The 20,328-nt window shown below is 45.1% G+C and overlaps 1 protein-coding gene across 2 annotated transcripts; it reads left to right on the top strand.

Moving 5' to 3' along the window:
- The first annotated feature begins 1,272 nt into the window (after positions 1–1,272).
- Positions 1,273–16,856, top strand: LOC144146037 (vacuolar protein sorting-associated protein 37B-like). 2 transcript variants are annotated; one of them, XM_077677958.1, is made up of 5 exons: positions 1,273–1,478; positions 1,836–1,983; positions 10,202–10,373; positions 12,560–12,642; positions 14,863–16,856. In XM_077677958.1, exons 2-5 carry the CDS (start codon positions 1,846–1,848, stop codon positions 15,148–15,150), a joined length of 681 nt encoding a protein of 226 aa, XP_077534084.1. In that variant the 5' UTR covers positions 1,273–1,478; positions 1,836–1,845; the 3' UTR covers positions 15,151–16,856. The 2 variants fall into 2 exon arrangements, with proteins under 2 accessions (XP_077534084.1, XP_077534083.1); XM_077677957.1 differs by lacking the exon at positions 1,273–1,478 and having other exon boundaries at positions 1,696–1,983.
- Positions 16,857–20,328: the final 3,472 nt, after the last annotated feature.

Below are 20,328 nucleotides of genomic sequence, written 5' to 3'. Positions count from 1 at the left end.
TTTCAACACAAAACAAATTAAACATTCTATATACCACGGCTCCCCCGAAGGGCCAGTTTTTTTTTTCGGGGAAAGGTGGCAACCCTAATTGGCGTGCTGACTTCTTTACCATCACCCGACACAAAAGATTCCAGCCGCATCAGCATTAGTATCACTGACCGACTACTTTGGTGAAATAACCAGCTCGTGGCTTCACTCACTATTGCTGCAGTGTGTTAATACATGACGTGATTGTCAGTGAAATTTTTGTTACTTAAATGTTCTGCAACGGTAAACCCAATGGTTATTGCAATGACTCCTCTGGCGGTGGTTCTTATAACTTCTAGAGCGGAAGCACCATATAGTAGTCCATTCTGTGGAAACGCATTGGTGGCATGAATATAATATGGTATTAAAAGAACGTATTGAGTGAATGTGGGTGTGCTCTGCCCTAGTGCCCCACTTGGCTGCAATGTTGTGTGGCTGTGACTGTGAGTACGTGTCAGCCTTACAAGCCCATTGATGACGACACAAGATGCGGCTGTGAAGACGGGCATGCGCCAACCCGTTAGGCCTAACCTATGATTTGAGGTCCAACGTAAACCAGTACTCGCACGTACATTGGCATACAATGGGTTTGACATTGCTTGGCATGTCATTAGTTGGCTAACATCAGCGGTTTGGCCAATAACGATGACAGCTTCCATCATAATCTCATGGCCAATTCACGTGGATTGTTGACGTCATAGATATGTCTGTGACGTCGACACATCCGCCCAACATGATTCCTCACATAGCCACTCAATGGTGTTGGTTGCTGTCAGATGATCACGGTTGATTCACCAATGCTCACGGACGGCGACATCAACACAGCCATGGCTCTATTTCAATACTCCCAATACTTTTCAATACGTGAAATTCAAGCTTCAGCATGTTTGCACGCCCTGCATGGTTGCTTCTGGTCAGCACATTTAGTCCATGAAGTTACAGAAGTAAAACATTGCTGTTGCGGTATTCGTTCATCAGACAAATGCTACAATCGGCAGTCATGAGTAATTTGCGTCAGACTAAACTGTAAGCGTAGAAAAATGATTCCAGAGCAACGTCTGTTTCGCTAAAACAATGTTTTTTTTTTTTTGCGTTTCGCGCTGTCCGCGTATAAAATTGTAGAAATAAAATGTACTTTCTTTTCTATGCTACATGGCTCAAATTATTACTAAATTACGTTTTTTTTATAAAAACGCAATTAAAACTCTGAAAGTTTTTTGGCTTTTCGGTTTCGTTTTCGCGAAAGGGCCACGTCGTGGATCGGCTACAATCTGGCAACATAGAAGCATTGTAAACATTTGTTGTTGCTCGATGGTTGCTCTGGTCCGAGTGTGAGGCGTGACGTTTTTTTAAAGTCGTTTCGCTTGTCCTTTCACTGCAACTGACACATTTTTCTGCCTCATAGAGCACTCCGCCACCACGCCGATGTTTGAAAGCACCTGATACCGAAGGTAAGCTGCCCGTTGTTCCGTAATACAAACCTCGTACAGCCGGCTGTGTCGGTCCGTCCCGCCGCGATGTTGGAGTCATTCTGGCTCGGGGAACTTCGGCTGCTCCGGCGCCTGTTGAAGCTGCGTCATCTTCCTGCAATTCCACTCAACGTCACTGGTAACTTTAGAAGGTGCGCTATGATTGGCTGTTGCCATGGCTATTTCAGTGTGCGCGTCGCTTGTGAAGTAAGCGATGCGATAAGCCGTACGTCCCGTCGCGATCAGTGGAGTACCAGTGACGGGCCGTCGTCGTTCGCGGCACAAAATGCCTCGCCATAAACGACCTCCGCCTCCGCCTCCGCCTCCTATTCCCCGCAGGTCTGTCGACATGCCGTACTACGTGAGTGACGTGAACCCGGACTACACGGCGGCCTTGGGCCTCTTCCAGCACCTCAACACCGAAGAACTGCAGAAGCTTCTCAACGACGATGGACGGGTCGACAGTATGGTTAAAGATCTACAGCAGGTGTGTGTTCGACAAAACGTGTTTCGTCGCTGTTCTCGCTGTTTTCCTTTCGCCGAGGTGGAGGAGCTGTCAACGCTGACGTTCATGCCTGTCAGCGGCAGTTCATTTGGGAAAAGCGGAAATTTTTTTGATGTGGAGACTTGAGGCTCTCTAAACACGTTGTTGCTCAGGATACAATTGAGCTGCCTCACAATGCAATCACTGCTGTCATTGTTCGCTCCCGATACTAGCGTGCCACGTAGTTCGGCTTTTTCACCTAAGTATGGAAACCACCCTACAAGGGTGTTAACTAGGCTAGAAACGGGTGTCGTGTGAAAACACGTGTTATAGCGCGGTAATGTCGGTACTCCATGCCCTTCTTAGCTTCTAAGACGCAAGCTTTTTCAACAGTTTCATCACCTGTGATTAGGCAAAGAACGGGGGAAGAACCGCGGTGGCTTAGCTTACGTCGCCTTATTATATGATTGCGCTTTCACACTGCATAGGAGGACAAGATTTAAAGCTTGTATTAAGTTTATCTTTTAATAGGTAAAATTGCACGCTTTCTGTAAAGCTGCTTTTTTTTGTGTTTCTGTTACTGCCTGTAAACACACTGTAGGGGCAGTCACTCAAAAATGTACAGATTAAAAATTCGCACATTTTTCAGCCTCATTCCTCTCTTTCTGTGGCTGTGTGGTGTTTTTTATGCAATAAGCACAGCGAGAAGCTCACTTGGTGATAAAAAGAAGGGGCTCACACAATATCGGCAACGGCATATTTAGAGCTAAAGTTGATGAATAGAGCAGTACTTCAGCCAGTGTGAACACTATGACATGCTGGATTTAAGATAATAGGTTGAGCACAAGTTTGTACTGGCTGCATGGAGGCTACAAGAGGAAAAAAAAATCAATATCTGAAGGGAGCTCTGTGTTGCACGAAGGCTCTTTCTGCATCTGTCAAAGTGCACAACGTTGCATCACTCCAGTACAAACTCCAGAAACACTCGCTTGTTTGCTTTCAAACTTCACCCCTGTACTGTTTATGGCCTGTATTTTTTCTTACACAAAGTTATGGGAGAATTCTTGTACTTGGTTTGGCTGCAATAAATGAAACTCCTTTGTTCCATGAAAAAAGGAAAGGCGAAATGATATATGCAGGCACTGCTTGTCATTTTGTGTTTTACTTGTTTCTTTAGGGACTGTAACTTTTACCTCTTGTATTTAGACAAGACAGGCGACTGGATGACAATCTGTTCGTGATAACGCAATGCATTGAAATTGCGAAAGCACAGAATAGACCACTATGGATTACGTTTTTGGACATTAAAGGTGCATATGACAACGTATACAGAGAACGGCTGTGGAGAATGCTGAAACTCCAGGGATTAGATGACGAGTTAGTACAGTTCCTTATAGCAATCTATAAAGACAATAGAGTGCACCTTACTTGGGAAGGACAGAAATGCGCCCAGCAGGTCAGCATCCATCGGGGACTGAAACAGGGATGCCCTTTGAGCCCAATACTGTTCATGCTTTACGTGGCAGGGTTAGAAAAGAAACTGGAAGAAAGTCAAGTAGGGTTTAGCCTAACCCATATGCTGCAAGGCGAAGTGGTACAACAGCATATTCCGGGAATGTTATACGCAGATGACATTGTTCTTTTAGCTGATAACCAAACCGATATGCAGCGGCTAATAAATATTTGCGGCCAGGAAGCCACTGACCTCGGGTTAAATTTCAGTGCAGAAAAATCAGGAATAATGGTTTTCAATGACGCTACCACCGACGTAGTGTCTATCCAGCAAGGCGAATTACCTAGAGTGAAGGAATATAAATATTTGGGAGTGTGGATAAACGAAGGGGATAACTACTTAAGTACTCACGAGGAGCAACTTAAGGTGAAGGGAAAGCGAAACACAGCTATAATAAAGCATAGAGCTCTGTGGGGGTATAACAAATATGAAGTAGTAAGAGGAATGTGGAAAGGAGTAATGGTTCCGGGTCTCACGTTTGCGAATGCTGTACTCTGCTTAAAATCAGACGTTCTATCAGGCCTTGAAGTAAACAAGAGAACGGTAGGACGTTTGTCCTTAGGCGCGCATGGAAAAACAACTAACGAAGCAGTTCAGGGAGATATGGGCTGGGCGTCGTTTGAAGTTAGAGAAGCTCGGAATAAAATATGCTTTGAGATGAGGTTGAGGGCCATGGATCAACGAAGGTGGGCAGCTAAGGTTTTTAGGTACCTATACTTGAAAAGCGTGGACACGCAGTGGTTAAGAAAGACGAGAAGGCTAACGATGAAATACGGAAAGAACAGTGGGGAATCCAAAACAGCCAAGGTAACCAAAAAAGAGGCAAGGCAGATTGAAACGAATAAATGGAGGGACAAAATGGAGGCTAAAACGTCGTTAGAGATGTACAGGGCTGAGAAGATGAACATCAGAAGGGAAAATTTCTACGATAATTCCCAGGTCAGTGCTTTGCTTTTTGAGGCTAGAGCAGGTTGCCTGCAAACTAAGAGTTTTGTGAGGAAGTATTCACAAAATGATGGGGTATGTGTGGTCTGCGGAAAAGAAACAAACTATCTGGCACATAGTGTTAGAATGTGAGGGTATCCATCCAAATCTACATGAAGGGAATATTGGGCTTTCAGAAGCCCTAGGATTTAAGGGTATCAGAGAGGAAGTTAACTTCAAGGCTGTCGAGGGGACGAAAAGAAGATTAGAATGCTGGTGGACGAAAAGCAGAGAGGGGAATATTGCCTAGGACAGTTACCACCTGTAACAGGGAAAAGAAAGTATTTTGACCAAGGGTGTAAAACATGGTCATATTAGTCCTTTTTGGTAGACATGTCATCACCCCGCTTCAAAGGGGAAACCAATAGGAATCATCATCATCATCACGAAGCAGACAGCTCTACAGTGAGTTCTGTTCAAGAAATACTTCCTTAGCGGCATTGTCAGTCACAGTGGGATTTTGTACAAAATGAGAGAGAGAACAACATCTTTATTGGCCGGCTAGAAGTTAATCAGGGGTACCAGCCTCCTGAAGGGCAGTGTATTAAAGGAGCCATGAAGGCAAAATACAAGTTTGTGTTATTCGAAAGATTTTGTGTTTTATAGTGCCCCCAGCGCTTCTCCTAATGCAAACAATGCTTTATTCACTGAGAAATTAATTTAAGTTAAAATTTTGATTTTCCCGCTAAATTGTGTGTTTTCGTGGTCTGCAATGACATCACATGAACCGACCGCTCTGCAGCCTAGGGTCCCTTGATTCACGCGTCCGCTGTACAGGGTGGAGACATGTATATGCTGGCGCCGCCATTTTGGGTCACTCGCTCGCTGACAAAGCAAGTCATTGTATCAAAACCGCGCTAAAATTATTGCCACAACGTGGTTAACTGCCGAAGTTTGAATCATCTTATCTGTTTTGCGTTGCTGGGTCTCGTGGGAAACGAAAAGAACAACGCGTTGAGCACGTTACCCAATTGCAGCGGCACGGGACCATTCAAAGGGTGTCTCCACCCTGTACGGCGGCGCTGGCATTGAGGTACTCGCGCGATTGTTTACATTACTGAACCTAGATGGCGCCACCATACCGTGGCAAGCCGTTTTATTACTTTGGTTTGTTTTTGACCGTATTTAAACCTGGCTTGTTTTTATTCTGGGAGAAAATCGCTTCGTGAAACATAGTGCTCGCTCGACAAATATGGTCACGTAAGACACCGTTGCATCAATCAATAGGCTAGTGTTGTCTGAGACAACCCCAAAGTCCCGCAGATCTGTGCAGCTAAACAAGCATAGTGCGCGCAGTAGCAACAGCAGGACGCATCGGTTCTTCTATGTTTACGTGTGCTGTCGTAAATTCCACTGTATGTCCCACCATTCTTACGGCTTTAAAAAGAACGTGCCCTAAATTTAAGCGCAAATAGCTCGTTCGGCAAGCTTATAACCTCTGCGTAATTTGCGTTGCGTTTGCTTTTGCCGCCCTCCGCCAATTGCAGAGCTGTCTGGTATGACATCATAGGTTCTGTTGCGGGAAATGAGCTAGTGGATCACATGGCCATTCCCTTTTTTCTTAATTATGTAGCTTATTTGAGCAAAGTTTACGTTAAAAGTAGTGTCAGTATGATTCTAACGAGGAAATCTTTTGAATAAACCAAACTTGTATTTTCTCTTCATGGCTCCTTTAATGAAGAACAATATGGAATAATAGTTAGGTATGTAAAGTAGAATATATTCACGAAGAACAATATGAGATCATATAGTTGGATATGTAAAGCGGAATATATTAACGAAGAACAATATGAAATCATATAGTTTGGCATGTAAAGTGGAATATAAGGTAGAAAATAAGATGATATAGTTAGCATGCAGTTCAATTGTACAATCACTTTGAGATAGGAGAAATTGCAGCTCATTGTGGATCAATTGTACAATCACTTTGAGATAGGAGAAATTGCAGCTCATTGTGGATTTTTTTAATTGACAAATTCGCTCTAGAGATGAAATTTACTCTTTTAGTGTCTGTGGCCGATAATTCTGGCAGACATGATATAACCAAAAGCACGTTACCTGCTCGAACAGCTTTGTCTACTAATTATTATGCTTGAAATAGAACTAAGATTTTCAACCACATGCAATTTGTGAATAAGGTAATCCGCATAGGCAACCACTCTGGTGCAACCACTCACAGATATAACCCCCGGATATCACACCCTTCATGCCGTTTTTAGATTGCTTTAAATTTTCATTTTTTCCTTACACAGCAGAACTACGGAATGACATAGATATTTCATTGCAACGCTTACCTTGCTTACCTACAAGATATTCTTGAAGGAACTACCTACCAAGTGTGCTGCTAGTTTTGTTCGTATTGATCTTGTATACCCACTCCTGCAGTGTCTTTAACTGTGAGGCAACAGTAATTGCAAATATTGTCACGAAGCCAAAGACGACGCAATTGTCCAAGAAAAACAAGGTTATTAGAGTGAACTCGTGCTCCCTTAGCAACTCAAAGAAGACACAGGCCGCGAAGCAGCAGTCAACAGTGACGTGCGCAAGCGAGCGTCCTCGCGCTGTTCTAGGCAAGGGGTGCACGAGCGCTGCGAAGGTGGGAAATTCAAATTGCATTGGACAAGCCTTCGTTCCATTCATCAAGAGAGGAGCGAGACAGGGCGGCGAAGAGTGTGATGGGTGGTAGCAGTGAGCAGATAACGGCGCCACAGCCCATTATGGCAAATGACTGCTCTGCACTGCCGACAGCTTTCACGTTGAGTGGAACACCTTCTTTTTTCTTCATCACTTTGCGTTTGGGATGCTCATTTGTGCAATGTGACGTGTGAAATTTTATTGGTGCAGTGATATAACGCTGCCACCACAAGAAAGACCAACCCACTAACATTTTTAGTAATACTAAACAGCGGGACCTCATTACTGTTTCTTCTCGAGGAGGCAAAAATATTATGTGCGGTATGTTTTATGCTTAATTAACTGGTTCAAAACAACATTTAGGATGCCGACTGGCATTTGATTCTACATGAATGTCCTTTGTCCCATATAAACAGCCTAAAGTGTTATGTTCTAATGAGGTTTCAGCGAATCTTTTTCATTTGTTGGATTTACTTTATTCCTGGCAGGCCAGCGCTCATTTTATGTTGGAGCTGGAATTACTGTTTGAGCAAAAACTGCCACTGTTGCTTTTATTTTTTTTTTTAGGTAAACTTAGGGTTAGATGCTCATTCATGTTCATCAAATTTTTGCAGTCACATTTTATTATCTAGTGCACCTACCGTGTCACTATTTTCAACATTCAGTAGAAGGGCTACTGAACGCAGGGAGAGAAATACAATGACTAACTTTTTTGTTGCATTTTATGAGGCTCATGCGCCGTTGTCATATAAACCTGTTGTTTTGTAGAAATACTCGCAAAGGTCAGGATTAGAGCTTCACATAGTTGATCGGAATTTCAACCCACTTGATTGTAAAACCTTGATGGATTTATGATTTCTCTTTAACTGATTGTGCTCACCAGCAGAAATGAAAAGAAGATTTTAGAACCCAAGTAATTTTTTCATATGACAGTTTACTTGCACTTTGCACCATTGCAAGTTGAATTTGCAACCACTTCAAACATTCCTGAAGAATTAGGTTGCTGAGACAATGATGGTTCTTCACATTCTCACATTCTCTGACGTATGTACTAAATAAGCCATTGCATTTTTGTGACTTAGCACCATAAGAAAGAGAGGACAAAGGTCACATGCCATTTCAAGATTAGTTGCCAGTGTTCGCTTACCAAGCACTGAGAGGTTTTGTCTGGGGATGTGTGTTAACGCATTTTCTTGAAGTTGTCTAATATATCATTGTCAAAAAAAAAAGACACCGACGTCTTTCTCTTTTATTGCTACACCATAGGCTTCCAGTTTCTATCATGAAGTTCCTTGGGCGTGCTGCCAATTTGGTGTAATGATGCAAGCTTGGTTACTTGAATGTGGACTTAGTTTCATGTGATGAAAAGAATTTTAGCAGGAAGCACTCTGTACATTTGGGCGTGTCATCTCAACTGATTAGCTGGTAGAAACAATTGGTCATCATTATGGCATTGATAAACTGGAATCTTAATTGATCAGTTACCAGTGCTAGTCAAAATAGGTTGAAGCATCAGACCCGCTTTTGACTCAAGGCAGAACAGGAGTCATTTCCTACCCGCTGCGGTGGCTCAGTGGCTAAGGCGTTCTGCTGCTGAGCACAAGGTTGCGGGTTCGATTCCCATCCACGGCAGCCCCTTTTCTGATTTAGGCGGAAAGCAAAAACGCCCGTGTGTTCGATATTTCGGCGCACGTTAAAGATCCCCAGGTGGTCAAAATTAATCCGGAGCCTTCCGCTATGACGCGCCTCATTGCCTGCGCTGCATCGACGTGTTAAACCGTACAATCAATCAATCAAAGGAGCGATTTCCTACAGAAAAAGAACTAAGAGCCCAGAGAGATATTTTAAAAAATTTAAGCACCCTTGCCTAGTGTTTCAAAAGGGTTTAAACATTGATATATGAGCTGGAACACGTTTTCCCCGGCCGATTCAGCTCTCCGCAGGCATTGGTAGCCCCACATGATTGTTGGGCATAGTGTCCATCGCATAAAAAGCGGATTTGATTTTCATTAAGTATTTGATTTTTGCGGAAACCACAAGCCACACCAAACCGAATGCATGTGCTGTGAGACTCGGGAGTGAAATTGCTTTCAATTGCTGAGAGTTGAGACATTATATATTGGTGCCTTTGCTCAGAGCAGATTACTAGAGTGCAGCCCACTTCCTATCTAGCTGAGGGGAGTTATGTTCGCATCAAAACCTTGCAACCACTCGTTACAGATTGTCAAAGGGAGGGTGGTGCACTTCCTATGCTGTTTGCGTTTCGCGTGCTCCTCATAGCACGAGGGGCTGTGGGGTCTGCCCATAGGTCAGCAGGCTCACTCACGAGTGCGCTCACACAACCCTCCCTCACCCCTCATGAGTGAGTGGTGAGTGAGCCTCACCATCACTTTGGACTGGCGTGTGTGAATGCGAATGAGTGCGAGCCCCACGCGCAGTGAGCCCCGCTCACTACTCGCGAGTGCGGCGCCACTCGCAGTGAGCCCTACTCGCCACTCGGAAGTGCGAGAGCAACTCGTGAAGAGCCCCGCTCACCACTTGCGAGTGCACTCACACTACTCGCGCCATTTGCAGGGCTTACCGCGGTGAGCACCACTATTGCGCTTGTACTTGCTGTTGGCTATTCATCGCAGGGGCCGCTCGCTGTGATGGTTGTTAATGGCAGGATTGCATTTAGCCTTGGAAATATGTTGTCACTGAGCTCCTGCTATGGGGCACCCTAGAGTTAATTCTCTGGTGGCGTGTTGATCTAGGAATATGATTTGGATGGCCTTCTGATGCTGTAATGCACTAAATGTTCGGTACCATGACTCATGGAAAGTAGGCTGCACACACTCGCGTGCGAGGGGAGACGACGAGGGGTGAGCGCGAGTCAGTGCAAGTGGGGACGGTGAATGGTGAGCGTGAGTGATAGCAAGTGGTGAGCGGGAGCACAAGTGAGCGTGAGTGGTCACGGCGAGTGGTGAGCGTGAGCGGGTGCAAGTGGTGGAGGGCGCATAGTGAGTGCGACGGGTGAGTGTGAGTGAGTGGCGCCCAGTTTTGGCGAGGTATGAGTCTGACACTACGTCGTGTGTGTGTCCCCTTGTGCAGGTGAAGAATGCGGAGAACGAGCGCGAGATGCTGCTGGCGAGCAACAAGAGCCTGGCCGACTTCAACCTCTCCCGGGAGCCCCGGCTCAGGGAGCTGAGGCAGCAGCTGCGCGAGCTCTACGAGCAGGCCTCCGAGCTCATGGCCGAGGCCGAGCAGAACAAGACCACCCTCGGTGCGTGCTGCCCGTCTCGCTCCCTCACTCCCACCCTTTCTCGGGGGGTGCTGGCAGATTCCGCCTCGAAAGAGGGAAGGGAACAGCCTCCTTGTAGTACAGTCGAACGTCATTGTAACGAAGTAGTATCGGTACAGCAAATTAGGTCGTTATAACCGATATTCATTTTAACAGCAGAGGTAGAAATCTGCTATAACGAATTGACAATCTGGCTTGCGCAAAAATACTTGATACAAAAATGCATTTTTTTAAGGTTTCGAACCAGTAAACAAGGTAGCCCTTACCTTTCTCCTTGCTGCATTTCGAGCTCTATGAACCAGAACATAAGTAGGTGAAATTACGACAGAACTTGACAAAACAGGCCCACGTCCTTATTTATTTGATGAAGGATGCGATCTTCATCTGGTGGCTACTCACAGCACTGAGCAGGATGGAGTTTTCCGCAGTGTTCGCGAACAAAAGGGCCAGGGCCTTTATACTTCTCCTGATTTGGACGACAGAGGGTTTTTCCCGAGTAGCTTCTCGGCCTCCTGGTCAAATATTTCTTCGTTACCTATATCCGATATCGCGGGTGGCTCGCACGGTTTCAGTTTCGTCATAAAAGAATAAGTGTCATTGAAATGAAGCGTGGCCAACCAAAGTTCGTATTTAGTTCACTATAGCCGATAATTCGCTATGTCAGTGTTCATTATAACGAGGTTCAACTGTGTCTCTTGTCTCCTCACCTCTCCTGATTAGTGGTCTCAAAATGAGTCTCACAGGAAAGCCATGCTGTGTCGGCGAAGTGTTGATCAGACGTGAAAATTCAGCATCTTTGCAGCAAACCTTGGCAAATCAGTTGGGACTGGTAGTGTTGCCTGTTATTTTTGTTCAGAGAAATGTATGGCCTCAGCCTTAAAACTTCAAACTCAGAAATGCAGTGTGGGAGGTAGGGCTGTTTCAATGGTCAAGTTAAAGGCTTGCCACCGAAACTAATAAAGTCGGGCATGGAATATGTCTCAGTGGGCGCACGTGTAAGAAAAGGCTGTTGTTTTTGTCTTCTGTAGTAATTTGTTCTCTTTTACAAAATTTCGGTTGTGACAAAATGATAAGTTCATTGTTGGTCGTTCCTGTCACCTGAGAGCTGCTGCGGACATCTCTATTTGGAGGCAGTTTCATGGCAGCCCACAGTTTGTATGCTTTATCTGGGAGGCACATTTATGTTTTTATGTGGATTCATGTGCATAGTCATGTTGTTGGAGTAGTGGCTGTGTGTCAAAGTGCTTGCCTGCGGTATTAAAGATACCACCAAGAGAAAATATGTTTGGCATATTCGAAGGATTGCCATGCTAGGATAAAATTATACTGGTTTCAGCACAAATTTCAAAAAATTAACCTAGATAGAGGAACAACAGATTCCATAGTGGCCTCTGACAAAAGCACTTGTGTTGGTGCTTGGTTGCACTGCTTGAATGTTAGCATGGAGCGAACACACTGATTACTATGTTTTTGGTACCTCACAAATGACATCACTGTGGATGTTGTGTAGCAGAACCATTTAAGTTGTCGATGTAAGTAATCTTGTGTGCGTGTGTGTGTGTGTGTAAAAGCAGTGTTTTTCAGTGCGAGAATGCAGTTAAGCCAGTTATCAAAGGATGGTTCTTTCAAGTAAAATAAGGATAAACAGTGTAACATGGTCCCTTTAAGAAGTACTGTACGTGGTCCTCTCATTCATTGCTTGTGGTAATAGAAGATGAAATGTGGTAGAAGGAGAAGGGGAAATACCCAAAAATTGCAGCAAATTCAGTTACAGTTCATGGAATGGGCTAGCCTTCGGCAATAAATTGGAAACTGCTGGAGGTGTTGCAAAAAAGAGCATCGCACCAAATTCCACGGTGGGCTATCGTTTGGGGATGGGGCACCTTTCAGCATTTGGCAGTAACTAATTGTGATCGTGGCTGTTTTTCGTCGCTAACTCAGGAACTAACGGAATTAATTCTCAACGAAACAATGTGCTTTCTGCTTGGTGTCCCAATTGAAGAGCAGTGTGTTGAAACAGAATTTGCTTTGTGAGCCTATGGGTGTAAACGTCTTGCATTTACAATCGATTTGAACTAGTAAAAGCAGTGGCAGAATGGAAGACGATATTTTTTCTTTGGTTTCAGAAGTGCGTTTTAGTGATGGTGCCTTACGTTCATGCCTTTCAGACTCCCTAGGCGGACAGTCATCCCTTGAGACGACGTTGGCCCTGCTTCAAACCTCAGCAGCCCAGGCAGACGAAGAATCTGAAGTAAGGCAATTTTTGGTGCTGTTGTTGGACACAGCAACGCCAGAAGTGTAGCTAGTTGGTTTTTGCATCTTCAGGGATCCACACTGTTTAATTCAGCACGCAATTTTAAAAAATGGGCTATGGGAGTACAAAAGTGGGACATATATTTGGGGTTTTGAAACTGGGGAGTGCCATACAGATCATCTCTGAGTGTACTGAAAGATTGAGTTCAGCCACTGAAATTGCTCAATTTTTCGAGGGTGGACTTTGCCATGGGAGGAGTAGCCCTTTGTAGAGCATTACAAACTCTAGTGTGAACACCTTTTCTTTGGTCATTGCCTTCAATGCTCAGAAAAAATCAGTGTAGCCTTGTGCTTTGAAGAAAACGGCGGTGCTGTACCCTAATTTTATGTCTGTCTTGTGTAAGTGTGGATTCATAAAAGGCTGTCATGTGACAGGGCTTGTTTTAACAGCTACTGCTTCATACAACTACAGTTAGACCTTATTATAACGAGTCTCGCTATAGCGAAATAATGGATATAACAGGCAAATCGTAATTCCCCTTAAATTTTATACTTGAAACCAGTGTATTTGAAAGCTTGTTTTAGGGGTAAAATTTGCTCGTTACCGGATATAACGAACACATTTCTTTAGGAGATAAAATTTTTAGCCAATTTTACGACTGCGCAATGCGGATTTGAGACAGTGCGCAACGAGAGAACTGTATTTAGCTGTTCAAAACTCCCGCCATGCATCCTACAACAACACGTGCAAAGCTGGACGGTGCACCAATGCATCTGCGACTGTTGTCACTCGCCAATGTGCGCCGTGGCCCACGGGAGCCATGTTGCTAAAGTTGTATGCGTGTCTTCAGCCTTATCTTTTATCATGCTGCGCGTGCTGATCAAGCAGCATGAATGCTAGACAAGAAGGCGGCTATGACAAAAGCAGTCTCATCAGGCACAAAGCTGAGCGAGCCATCGTTTGAATAAGAAAGATGCATTGATGGACAGTTACAGACTTCTTTGCAGCAAGGTCTGTTTGAAATGAGCGTTGCGTATTTTGAACTGCAATAAAGCACGGGCATGACCTTTCCTTTTTATCTCCAGATTGTGTACCGCCATGCGGCGAGATCCAGTTTCAACCGCTATTTGTTTTAAATAAGTACAGTGCACAACATTTGCAGTAAATACCTGCTGCAGCTATAACGAGATATTGCTTATAATGAGTAAATTGCGGCACCCCTTCAAATTTTGTTGTAATGAGGTTTAGCTGTATGAAGATTTTTTCAAAGGCCATGTGTGCGTGTCAGTATAAATTAAGTTGCCATCTGACTTGAATCTGTTTTTTTTGTTGTTGTTGGTGGTGTTTTCCCCCAATGCAGTAACGCGTGCTCTGCTTAGTCTTCCATATTTTGTTAAGGCACCAGGTTGGGAGTGGTCACAGTGCCTAACCCCGCTTTACTTTACCCCGCACCTCCACCAGTGTTGCGTCCTGTCAAACAGGGGCGCAGAGAAGTTGTCTTGGCGAAGACGCAGGGGCAAAGTATTTATTAGGCAAGGTGCCTAACTTGCCAGAGGAAACACACAAAGAGCACCGGTTGGTGGCTAGCAAAAATGGCGACCAAGAACCGAGCACACGAGCCGCTAGCTAACGCGCTCCTTCGTCGTCCTCTGCTGTGCCCATCACACGGCACGTACCCACGCGGGGGATTAGCATGTCTGTCCTACTTAATGCTCTCATGAGTCTCATCCCACAGATTGGCACGTGACAATATGTAACATTAATATCCTCACCATGCAGTGTAGTTTCAAGCAGTTTTAGTTGCATGAGCTTGCTCAAAACAGCTGTTGGTGACATTCTGTTGCTTGTAAACATTGTGCATTGATACAGCCAAAGAGAACAATTTACAAAATATCCTCAAATGAGGCATAAAAAGCTCTCTCTGCTAAATGTAGGCAGTGGTACAGCAGTGTGTAGAGTGGCAGGTTTCCCTTAACACAAACTCCCTTAAATAGCGAATAACGCTGGTGTACGCAGGGGTGGCAGCTTTCTAGCCTAATTCTGCGACAGATCAAACATGCAGGTCCACTTGTAGTTCTTGTCCACCCAGAGGCATCAGTAAGCACCCAATGCTCGTACTTCACACAAATGCTCTTCAGGTGACTGCACAGCCCACCATTTCAATAAACAGGAAACAAAAGACTGACCAGCCCTGCACTGCTTCACGCTTCCTCGCAGAAGATTGCCTTGAGCTTCCTGGACGGCGACCGGACGGTGGAGTCGTTCCTGGAGGAGTTTGTGGAGGCGCGCAAGCTGGCACACCTCCGGCGGATCAAGGTGGACAAGATGACCGAGCTCCTGACCCGCCGGATGCCCAGGCCCATGGGGGGTGCCGCACCCCCGCCCAGCCGGCCCGCCCCGCCCGCGCCCGGGGGCCCATACCACCCGCCGATGCCGCCCATCGGGGCTGCGCCCATTCCCCCGTACCCGACCACACACTACCCGATGCCTATGCCCTATATGTGAGCCTTGCAGTGTGTTTGGCCGCAGGAGTGGGAGGAGGGAGGGTGGTATTGTGCCCCCTCCATCCCCTTAAAACTTTGTTGTGTTCACACCGTAGAAACGGGTTGCGACGATGGAGCGGTGTGCTGCTTCAGGTTATCTCACGCACATAACTCAAGTTTTACCAGCTAGCCAGCTATCCTAGTGGGGCGTGAAGTTGGATGCTTCTTTTTAAATTTTACTTGCCCAGAATTTGTGTACTAACTGTGCCCCTTGCCTTTGGCTTGAAAAGCATTGAAAGGAAGGGTATACGTAGGTGCTTGGTCACGATGTTATTTGCTGCACATGTGTTTAGCACTTTTTATTTGCTTGTGTTTCTCTCTCTCTCTTTTTTTTTTTTTTTTTTTTTGTGGCAAAAGTTGAGGAATGTAGGTTGTTGAGTACATGCTTCTGAATGCGCGTGATCGGGTTAGTTTGGTCCCAGGATGTTTTGTGACAAGCTTGCGACCGACACGTTTCCTTGTGAAATAGTGTTTGAATTAAGATGAAGATTTAGCGATCTTCCTGTTAGTTTAGCCAGTGAAATTGTGCCGATTTTAAGCGCCAAGGTTTTGTTCAAAGTTGTTGCTCTGCGTTACATGAACTGCACAGTTTTTCTGTCTTTGGCTGACTCCATTGCATGTTTAAGTTCGACTGTGTTTAAAGCCAAAACCCTTGCATGGTGAAGTTCTAGGAAGCGCTCCCAAATGGGCATACTGTTTGTTTGTGTGGCCATGGGGAAGTTTGGTGCAGATATGATTTCGCTAGGTAGATTATTTTTAATATTCCGGATCGTCGAATGCTGACATGTCTGAAAATGTGTGAAGGTGAGCCTAATTTATTTGCATGAAGTACAAATGTGCCAAGTGCACTGGCGTGAGAATGTTGCCGCAACATTTCCTGCGCATCGTTGACAGTGAACTGTACTACGCACAAAGGTTACACTTTTTTTTTCCACTATTGGTTGAGAATGTTTAAAACAAAGCAGCCACAAAGGTATCAGACTCTCTTTTTCATACTTTTGGGAACAGGGCAGGTGCATTTGTTGTCTCCAGGAATTTTGTGGCTTTTTATCTTCGTGAAGATAGCAAAGCGCCCGCACTTTGCCAGGTTGCATTGTCGAGACTGAACGCAGCCCATGGGACTTCCAGAAAAGTAACGCGTGCTTTCACCTTGCCCGAAGAAAAGAAATTGGGGAGTAGAAATCGTGGCTCCGGAGTCATATGTTGCCACAACCAAGCAATGCTTCAGGAATAACCCCGTATGGCATTATCACTTTGATTTCTTTTATCGAAAAAAGTATGGTTCATTCATGACCGTGTGGGGTAGCTTTTAGCCCTGCATCTTGTTCTATGATGGCCAAATAGGGAATCGGAGGGTTGCGTTTTTGCACTTCTGGCTTCGTTGTGCCACTTGTGAACTTGGCTTTCATTGTATGTTACTGCAGCGAAGCTCATCTCCTTGCTAATGCACAAACTTTGTGTTTGCTTTTTGATCTTGCAAGTTGGAGAATGGAAGACTGTGCCATTTTATTGCCCATTCTACTCTTTACGATCTTAAAGCGTTAGTGTCACACAACTACTGAATGATTGCGCTACTTGATTCAGTATTTTTCTTCCCCTTGTTCTGACAGAAAATAACTTTGGGTAGGAAGCAGCCAATAAAGTCCGTATGCCTTTCATTGTTTCCAATATGCGCTCTGTGTATTTATTTCGGCAGTTTGTATGTCTGTGGTGGGACCTGTTACGGCAGGTTCTGCTGAATCTTCTTTATCTGTTTGCTGTATGAGAAATGCTGCAGCTATTGCAGTTGCATGTCACCATTGGAATAGAAGCAAAAGTGAAGCTGTTCACGATCGCCACGACATTTTATTGTGAAGTTCAGTGATGAGTTACCATGAGAAAAGTTGAAGTGGTTGAGGCACAGAAAGCTCTTTCACTCTAGTGCCAACTATGAAGTTGAAGATAATCGCAGAGAAAGGGCTTCGTTGAGATACAGGTAGGTGTCGTTGGTTTATCATATGAGTTGTCATCACAGTTTGGAAAGATGGGCAAAAAATATGGTTGATCCTTCTTTCATAGGAATTGGTGAAACACGAAAGTGAAATGTGCGCTCACAGGAGCATTTAAATGTTCACTGTGCATCGATATGAACTTGCACCTCACCATTCATATTTCGTCTGCATGGCACCGTTAGACGCATCAGCATTAGACACTGGATTACACGTGCAGGAGCATTGCGTAAATCCGATTGAAACCCCAGGCACTTGCAAACCATGCGAACGAAACTGAACGGGTTGTCAGTGAATCGTTTGGCGAAGTCACGGTCGGCTACATCGATTTTGATTTTGATTGTGGGGTTTAACGCGCCGACGCAACTCAGGCGATGAGGTGCGCCGTAGTGGAGGGCTCCGGATTGATTTTGACCACCTGGGTATCTTTGTCGTGCGCCGAAATCTCGTACACACAGGTGTTTTTGCTTTTCGCCTCCATCAGAAAAGCGGCCGCCGCGGCCGGGAATCGAACCCGCGACCTTGTGCTCGGCAGCGCAACGCCTTAGCCACTGAGCCACCGCGGCGGGTCACGGTCGGCTACATCGAAAGGAGTATGATTTGCTGGTCGGTAGCCGTCTTGTGGGTGTGCTTGGCGAGCAACGTCCTGCTGGCGGGTCGCTTCGGCAAAGGTGCGCCCACATTGGTCCTGCTCGATGGCATGTACGCCAGACCCTTGTGTTGCGACGAGCTCAGCTTGCGGAATGCGGCGGCGGGGTTCCACAAGCTCAGCGGCATTCCACATAGGCGGCGGACGGATAAATACAGCAGCTTTCGCTGCTATACACCGCCCCATCGAGGCGCCAACTATCGGTGCTCATTAGCGTCATGCCGCACTACTTCGCTTCACCGCTCCTAGACGGCAGCAGGATCTGAATGTAGAAGTTGGAGGGAAGGACATAAGCGCGTTCGTACAGCTATCCAGGCATGACTTCATGGCTGAGTTGGCAGAGTGTTCCAAACCTCCCATTGAGGCCAGACTGATCATGGGCACCGTTGCGCCAATGAAACTTTTTCTGGTGTCATTTCCGTGAAGGATATGACGTGGGTGAGGTTTGTGTACCCCGGCATAATAAATTTTGCGTTAAAAAAGCAGCTAGCGTGGAAGGTGTACGTGTATTAAATCCTAAATTGCGAGAATGTAAGAACATGCGGGAGAAAACAAATCTAGCGTGGTAGCAGGCAAGTCGCGGAAGAAAGGGAATAAGATTTGCTCCAAATTTTTGTGAGTATTGGGAAGTAAAAGTTAACAAGAAGTTCACAGCTGGTTTCTCCAACGGTCACAGTGCATTTGCAGTCTCAATAAACTCTTTGAAAACGTACAAGTTGGTTAAAGTGTATTGGAATTTTCATTTGTGTTATATGTGTGGATTGACAGCATGCCATTTCCAAATTGCATTTTGGGAATCATTTGTTTTTTTGGCAACTGACATCTGAGGAGAGTGATTTTCTGGCCCAGGGTTTGCTTAAATTCATTCTCCAACTGAACGTGTGGAGAATAAATGAATGCTGTCCATTCAGGGCATCCTACAGAGAGAATGGACATTCTCTAAGTTTCTAACAGAGAATGGACGTTGTCACCATGACCAAGCAAACCAGGGGGGAGTTATCGCGTTCACATGACAAGAGAAAATAGCACGTGCTGTCTGAGAAATTCAATTGAAGGTTCCCGCCACCATTTCAATGCTTTGAAAAAGTAGGGAACCTTTTTTAAGGTGAAAATGAGTGAGCAAAGCTGCTGCATGAACTAGTGCTTTGCTTTTTGTGAGCGTTTTCGGTTGTCACTTGCTTCCTTGTGCTGTTATTAAAGGTCATTTAGCAACACCTGGCTTTGCGCTAGATCATGCCTGAAGGCAGCTGCCTCTGCGTATAAAAATGCACTTGTGAAAACAAATTGCGGTTTTAGTGGTAGAAGCTGTACCACACATTTTGAAGGAGGAACAATGGTGATGTGGAGTAGCTACTGAAGTTTTTGAAGCAGATGTCAAAACATTAATATGCCGCAAGAACGATGATAATCTGGAGTAGCTACAGGAGGTTCTGGAGCAATTGTCAATACGTGATATGCCACCGTAAGGTGAGAACATCGCTGATGTAATTCAGCGAGGTTGCTTGTCTGCCTGTCCACTCAATAGCTGCTCTGGCATCACTGATGTAATCCATTGAGGTTGCTTGTCTGCCTGTCCACTCAATAACTACGGTAGACCTGCATTAGCTGCGGCAGTTGGATTCAAAATTGGGGAAAAGCAACTTATCACCTTCCATCGTAGCTGTGAGGTACCACCTAACTGCAACCCCAATTTTTGTGCATCTTACGTAAGTGCACCTTGAAAGCAAAACACAAAAAGGTCGCCCCTTTCCCATGCATTTTCTGGTACCAATCAAATTCAATTGTGTGCGTTTTCGTATGGTAGTCTAACCACATGGCAAATTTTTTTTGTTCACTTCGGTATAAATGCATTGCTTTCTCCACTGTACTTTCTCTTTTACTTGCACATTTTCAACAAATATGTGGGCATACGAGCTTGCGGTACAGAAAATTCACAAGGAACCTGCAGGAATAGTGGTAAAACGAATTACTCGTGTTATAAAAACAATGTCGTGTTTACCGATGTTTCGGCTGTTGAACTGGTTGTCACTCCGGTAAAGGTGGGTCAGATAAGCATAACAGTGGTGAACAATGTAATTGTCTTTGTTAACACATTACTTCAGTGAAGGCTGATTCACCAGCCGAAACGAAAGTAAACGTTGTTTTAGTTGTTTCATTGCATTCACACATATAGAGGTTCACCCACCAGCCAGGATGTCAATTAACTCCATTTTTTCTACACCAGTCAGTCCTCTTCTCGTGCGTGTGGCATTCTAAAGCTCAAACGTAATAAATTCTTTGCAGGCGATATTTAGCACACCAGAGAACTGCACCGATGAAGCGTGGGTAATGCTTTGACATTCTCAGTCCTGGAGCCAGTAAAGGAAAGGTGGGCTGGAAATAGTTGGCTGAGCAACAATTCTTTGATATTATTAATCTTTGACAAGAGTCCTTCCTTGCTAGAGGGAAAACCCGCTGCCACTGCAGCATGTGTCCTTCACGAATCGCCTACTCTGCCATTAGG

The sequence above is a fragment of the Haemaphysalis longicornis genome, unplaced genomic scaffold, assembly GCF_048455015.1.
Source record: "Haemaphysalis longicornis isolate Haplotype H1 unplaced genomic scaffold, Haemaphysalis longicornis Haplotype H1 scaffold_7, whole genome shotgun sequence".
Lineage (NCBI taxonomy): Eukaryota > Metazoa > Arthropoda > Arachnida > Ixodida > Ixodidae > Haemaphysalis > Haemaphysalis longicornis.
Note: the sequence above shows the minus strand (reverse complement) of the source record. Positions and strands in the feature narration are given on the sequence as shown.

What these genes read in the sequence shown, in the direction of transcription:
- LOC144146037 (XM_077677957.1), top strand. Translation starts at nt 1,783, where the DNA reads ATGCCTCGCCATAAACGACCTCCGCCTCCGCCTCCGCCTCCTATTCCC. An exon ending in GCAGAACAAGACCACCCTCG is followed by an intron (nt 10,374 to 12,559) that starts GTGCGTGCTGCC and finishes CATGCCTTTCAG; the next exon opens with ACTCCCTAGGCGGACAGTCA. An exon ending in AGGCAGACGAAGAATCTGAA is followed by an intron (nt 12,643 to 14,862) that starts GTAAGGCAATTT and finishes GCTTCCTCGCAG; the next exon opens with AAGATTGCCTTGAGCTTCCT.